The sequence below is a fragment of the Ovis canadensis genome, chromosome 3 (genome assembly GCF_042477335.2).
Source record: "Ovis canadensis isolate MfBH-ARS-UI-01 breed Bighorn chromosome 3, ARS-UI_OviCan_v2, whole genome shotgun sequence".
Lineage (NCBI taxonomy): Eukaryota > Metazoa > Chordata > Mammalia > Artiodactyla > Bovidae > Ovis > Ovis canadensis.
The window spans coordinates 140,731,059-140,737,058 of record NC_091247.1 but is presented as its reverse complement, the minus strand read 5'-3'; the positions used below and the strand labels follow the sequence as shown (position 1 = coordinate 140,737,058).

Genomic DNA, 6,000 nt, shown 5'->3' with positions numbered 1-6,000 from the left:
TACAAAAGAAAAAATACTGTTTATTCCGCACAACTACACCAAGTGCTTGCCCCCTCCCCCCATTCTCCCTACCCCACCCCTCACTCCAGCTCTCAGCAGACTTTGTCCATGTCCAGGAACAGTCAGAACCTCGGTGTCAGAGCCTGGCCTGTGAGACAGGAAGGGAATCTAGGCATAGGAAGGTTATTGGATTTCCAAGGATACACAAAAATGCCAGGGCCTCTCATTCCAAATTCAAACAGGTTCTTTAATCCACTTGGCTGAGTTCTCTTCCTGAACCCCAATTGGATAAAATGTCATGATTAGTACAGGGTCAAAGGCCCCAGCCAATTCATTAAGCCATAGAACATTTTGGTCTTTGAAACAAAAACAAAACCACATGCAAACAGTGAAGTTTTTCTGCCCTTTCGCCTGCCTTTCCATGGCAAAGGAGCCACTGAGCTCTGGCTGGTAACCAGAAAGGTGCTTTTAAAACAAAATCAGTATCAACTCCCTTCAGAGTCTGATGCTGCTCGTAAGAAGGATATAAACAAAACAAAACCTCACCTCAAGGCCATAGCTGCTTCCAGGGGGCCCTATGGTGGGGCAGTAAGAGCAGAGATCAAGTTGGTGAGTTCCTCTGTGTCCCTACTTCAGGGACTCCCTGAAGCCCCTGCCTGGGGAATTCAGCTTGCAAACACTCTGGCCCCCTCCCCCCGGGCTTGTTTCTCTGAAAGACCAACCCATCATTCCAGCAGAAGAAAAGGTTTCGTTCTACCCAGCCTTGGGAAGACAGATTTAGATGCGGGAGGAGCTAAGAAAGCATGGCCGGGACTAATTTAGAGCAGCTTTTTCCTGCCGTGACTCAGGACAGATGGTGTCCTCCGGCATATCCACTGCCATCCATTGGGTCGCATGCTACTCCTGTGTGCACCAGCCAGGACCCACTTGTCTCTCGCAAGAAAGAAAGCATATCTGAAAGCAAAGGCTTGAGGGTAAAAACCTGTATCTCTCTAATTAACTGAACTGTAAGTCACTGAATCCTTCACAAACTCTGGTACTTGATTCTCACTGAAAACTTGTTTACGACACCCCTCTCAAGTGAGCCTGTCACCTCATTGAGTCGGGTGGATAACCTTGAACTTGAGTGTGCAGCCTTACCCTTGGAGACGTATTCTCTGCTGCAGCAAGCGAGGTGCGCACCTGCGTCCTCATCCCCCACCACACTTGAGCAAGTCTGGTTGGTCGGAATGCAGTGGTGTGGGGTGTGTGTGTGCGCATATGTGGCAATTTGACACACAACTGCCCTCTCACTGGCAGGGCCACCAAGACGATGGCCACAGTGGCCCTGAAAGGCCTGGGACGCACCAGCTTCAGGTAGGAAAGGAACCCCAGTCTGCCAGGGGAAGCAAGGCTGGGCTCTGCCCCAGTGTCCCAAGGAGGTGGTGACAGTCACTTCTTCAGGGTTTATCGTGTGAGGGCAGCTGCTAGAGACCAGGTTCTGTAAGGACAGGAGTTGTGAAAGCAGGGGGCGGCTGACCCCTGTGACTTATGTGTGACCTTTAAGTCTAGTCCACATAGCAGGTCTGGACTCCTCTAGCAAACCTCCCAGGGCCCTCCTGACCTTCCGGAGTCACATACTGAGTTCCAGGGGATGCCCAGCTGCAGGGAGGCTGGGAAACTCATTGGATATCTTGCAGGAGATGCCAAGCTCCAGTGTACCACAGATATCCTCTCTGAAGGCAAAACCCAGCCTGCTCTAGGCGGATTCTCAACTCAGAAGACTCTGGGGGGCTTGTTCACACAAACACATGGTCCAAGACTCTGGACAAAATTAGATTTCTCCTCTGGTATCCAAGACTGCAAGTTACAAAGAAAATTAGTTAAGTCACCTTCCACAGAGGACCTTCCCAGGCTGCTGTCCGCTCTTCCTGGATGTGGGCTTTTTCCAGGACCTTCCTGTCTGGTGTCGCTTCATTTGCTGCTTCTGAGAAAACCCCAGGACTGGGTGGGAGGTGAGTGTGAGGGCAAGAGAGACTTAGCATTCCTTTCTTCATTTCCCCACCCCCCCGCCCCCCGCCCCCTGAGTGCCTGCTTATCTGGGCAAGGGGGTTTTCCAGGCTGCAAGTTCTCTTAACCACATCATTCTGATGCAGAGATGGCCACAGACAGAGATCAAATTAAAATCTGGGAGAGATGCCTTATTTATCAAGTTCCCAACCTGCTGGCTTAGCCGGTAAAGAATCCGTCTGCAATGCAGGAGACCTGCGTTTGATCCCTGGGTTTGGAAGATTCCCTGAAGAAGGGAAAGGCTACCCACTCCAGTATTCTGGCCTGGAGAATCCCACGGACTATACAGTCCATGGGTCGCAAAGTCGGACACAACTGAGTGACTTTCACTTCACAACCTGCTATAGGCCCAGGTCAACTCCAGGACAGCTAGTGTTCACTGCTGATTTCTTCCAACATGATGTATAAAAGAAAAAAATTCTGCTTTAGTGAAATTTTCCCTACCTAGGAGCCAAGGAGAGATGGGAGTGATCATGTGTTCTGGCCCCAGGTCTATGGAAACCTTCTGACCTTGAGGTCAAGGCATACATGGAATCTGACTTTCTGAGCTGCACATCACACTTTTCAGAACAAGATCTCTTGGATTTTGTCGGGGGACAGTGTGCCTACAGGCAGAGGGTAGGTGGGTGAGGCTGTGGTTCCACTGGACGAGCCGCTGTACCTGCCACGGTCACACAGAGGAACAGAGAAGAGACAGTGGAGAGAGTGCCATCAAAAACAAGAGCTAATGGCCAGTGGTCCTGGAGGCTACTACAGCCCCGTCCCAAAGATGGGGGGCCTCTGGTTCCCAGCCAGAATTCACCCTTCAAAAACCCACATCAGCAAAGTGCTTCTTTAAGTGACATGACAAGTCCCCTCCTTCGGCATGACCAGCCCCAAACCTGGAGGTCTCAGGTGGGCCCCACTGCCCTCCCTGGGATGCAGATGGCACGGGGAAGAGAAGGGAGGCAGCTGACACACAGGTGCATGGCGGAGTCTCACAACCCAGGACAAACACAGCCACAGGCAGCAGAATGGCAGAGGCCACAGGGTGGCAGCCGGAGCCGGATGCCAAGGGGAGGTACAAAGTGCTGGGACATAGGGCTGGGGGCTGAGCCCTACGGGATCTGAAAGACATTCAGCTTGCTGGTGTTCTTGAGCGTCTGGCGCCGGTTGCAGAACCAGACCCGCACCACCTCCCGGTCATAGTTGAGCTCCTTTGCAATCTCGGTGATCTCCTGGCCTGTGGGCAGCGGGTTCTTCTCGAAGTAGGCATTGAGAGCCTCTATGGCCTGGGGGGTGAAGGAGGTGCGGCGCTTACGTTTCTTGGAGGGCTCGCCTCCCACAAACTCCATCAGGTTCTGCTGGCCTTCCTGGTTCCGGAGTTCAGCTTCATGCAGCCACTTTTCCAGCACCGGCTTCAGCTTCTGGGCACTCTTGGGTGTGATGTCCAGCTTCTCAAACCTGTGGGTGACCCAGGCCCAGGAAGGGACAGTGACAGTGCCCTACTCCCCACCCCGGGCGTGAGTGCTGGCCTCAGGGGGCTGCTTCCCCCGGGGCTGGCAGGCCTGTGCTCCCCTGACAACCCCCACTAGGATCCCCTGGCTCGGCCCAGCCCAGACTCCTCAGATTGTCCTGTCTCCCAGGTCATGACAGGGAGACCATTCCCATGGCCTCAGTTTATAGTGCAATGATAACAGGGCAGCTGCTTTATGAACACCATTCCAAAACTTTCACACCCAAATGGGTGAAGTCCTTTGAGGAATCATGTTGAGAGGCCTCCAAGATGGCAAATAGATGTCCTAAGTGCTGTCTTCCTCCAACTGCAGCATCACTAAGTCAGAATACTCTTTCTGGCTGAGCCCAGATGAGACTACAGAATTCCCAACATGACACTGTAGCTTAATAGTCACTCTAGTCTAATATATAGCATTGGCAAGCAGATGAAACCTTTTGGCCATACCTAAGCCATGTGCTTTTTCGAAAATGCACATGACTTAGGGATGTGCTTTTTATTATATCTTTCTTTCACCATTAAAAAAAAATTGAAGTATAGTTGGTTTACACTTTACAATCAACTATAATACAGGCACCAGAATCAGTCTGTACGCTGCATACAGAAAAGTCAGTTACATCACTTCAGAGTCATGTCTCACAAGAGGGGGCGGTGGAAGCATGATAGAGGTGATTGTGGGTTATAGTCGAGAACCAAGCCAGAACCGAAGTTCCCAGTCTTGTGATTAATTTCATAAGCTGTACTCCTGTCCCTCTAGGATTCCTAACTGGATCAGGATCTTGGATTCCTCCTAAATAGATAATATAAATGCTCAGGATTGGAGGATAAACTTCAGAGGGCCCCAGAAAGACTTTGACTATTCCAGGTGTTCATGTCTAAGTGCCAGATACCTGAGCTCCTGTGAGTGCTCTGATCTTGCCCAGGCAGCCTTACTCACCGGCAGATGGCTGACTGGCTGTAGGCTGGGCCTTCCGTTGCAGTCAGAGCCTGACCCACTTGGGTCTGTGTGAGGCCCAGGGATAGCCGCCGGATCTTAAAGTTCTTGGCAAACTCCCGGATCTCTTCTAAGTTGATCCCATCCTCATCCAGACTTGGGGTATGTGGCTCTAGGCCAGAGGAAGGGGGCAGGGGTGAGTGTGTAAGACAGATAATCATCACTGCTTACCCAGCCCATGGGCCTAGCCCTGGTGAGTAGTGAGGGATCAGGATGTTTGACAAAAAGCCTGCGTACCCTAAGACCCTCATCATTCCTGTCCCCAAGACGAGACGGGAGCAATGAGCCAGGACCAAGGTGCCTGTAGATAGAGGTCTATTTTAAGTTCTTCCAGCTCTAACTGTTGACCCTCCCTGATTCTCCCCAGGCTGGCCCCACGCACACCTGTTAGCTATCCACATTCTTCAAATACTGGTGAGAGACCATAGGAGAGACAGCCAATGATTTGGCTTCTCAGAGAAGCAGCCAGACAGCCGGCTAAGCAGCCTCCACCATGGTCATGCACAGAATCCAGCTCCGTAGAATGAGATTAAGAAAGTCAGTTCCTGGCTACGGGCCTGTGCTCTTCCCTTTTGGACTCCGGAAAGTTTACTAAGGGGAGCATCATCTAATATGGTCAGGGTATCTGAATAAATGCCTCACCCCTTCCCCATACCCTTCCCTTGGAGCCACTTACTGGACACCAGCTGGCTGACTGTAGGGGTCTCTGAGCAGGTGATCGGGATGGGAGCAGAGGCAGCAGGCTTGGCCGCTGGGGCTGGGCTGGCGATGACCACGGCTGGCTGGGGCATGGCTGGTGTGGGCTGGATGGGCTGCACCTGTGAGAAGAAGATCCAACAAACCCCAACTGCCCGCCTGCCTGGGTCAGCGGGGTGGGCAGTCCAGAGGCAGGGCAAAAGCAGGCATGGAATCCTTCCTCACCCAGCACACTTTTACCTGTGCCCCATCAAAAGGCTAGATTAGAAGCTATGCATTAGCACCCACCCAGGCAAGGAGATCCAACCAGTCCATCCTAAAGGAGGCCAGTCCTGGGTGTTCATTGGAAGGACTGATGCTAAAACTGAAACTCCAATACTTTGGCCACCTCATGCGAAGAGTTGACTCATTGGAAAATACTCTGATGCTGGAGGGGATTGGGGGCAGGAAGAGAAGGGGACGACAGAGGATGAGATGGCTGGATGGCATCACTGATTTGCTGCACATGAGTTTGGGTGAACTCCGGGAGTTGGTGATGGACAGGGAGGCCTAGCGTGCTGCGATTCATGGGGTCCAAAGAGTCGGACACAACTGAGCAACTGAACTGAACTGAACTGAATGATGATGACCTCCAAAATAAGCATAGGTTGTGCTCCACCGAGCCAGGGCCTTGTAGGTGTCTATGACCCAGGCAGGTCAGAGGCTCAGAAAGGTTCAGCATACTTGGTCAAAGCTCCAAGTATCCACCCTTGCGATAACTGCTCTC

The 6,000-nt window shown here is 52.0% G+C and overlaps 1 protein-coding gene across 11 annotated transcripts in view; it reads right to left on the bottom strand.

Moving 5' to 3' along the window:
* Positions 1–6,000, bottom strand: part of POU6F1 (POU class 6 homeobox 1) — a 29,160-nt gene continuing 23,160 nt past the window's right edge. For 9 of the 11 annotated variants that reach the window (XM_069584369.1, XM_069584364.1, XM_069584368.1 and 6 more), the window contains 3 exons: positions 5,215–5,356; positions 4,482–4,650; positions 1–3,492 (listed from right to left, as the gene is read on the bottom strand). In XM_069584369.1, the coding sequence (XP_069440470.1) occupies positions 3,147–3,492; positions 4,482–4,650; positions 5,215–5,356 (657 nt within the window). In that variant the 3' untranslated portion in view covers positions 1–3,146. Of the gene's footprint in view, positions 3,493–3,972; positions 4,335–4,397; positions 4,651–5,214; positions 5,357–6,000 lie in introns of those variants that run through there. The other 2 variants (XM_069584374.1, XM_069584375.1) reach the window with 2 other exon arrangements.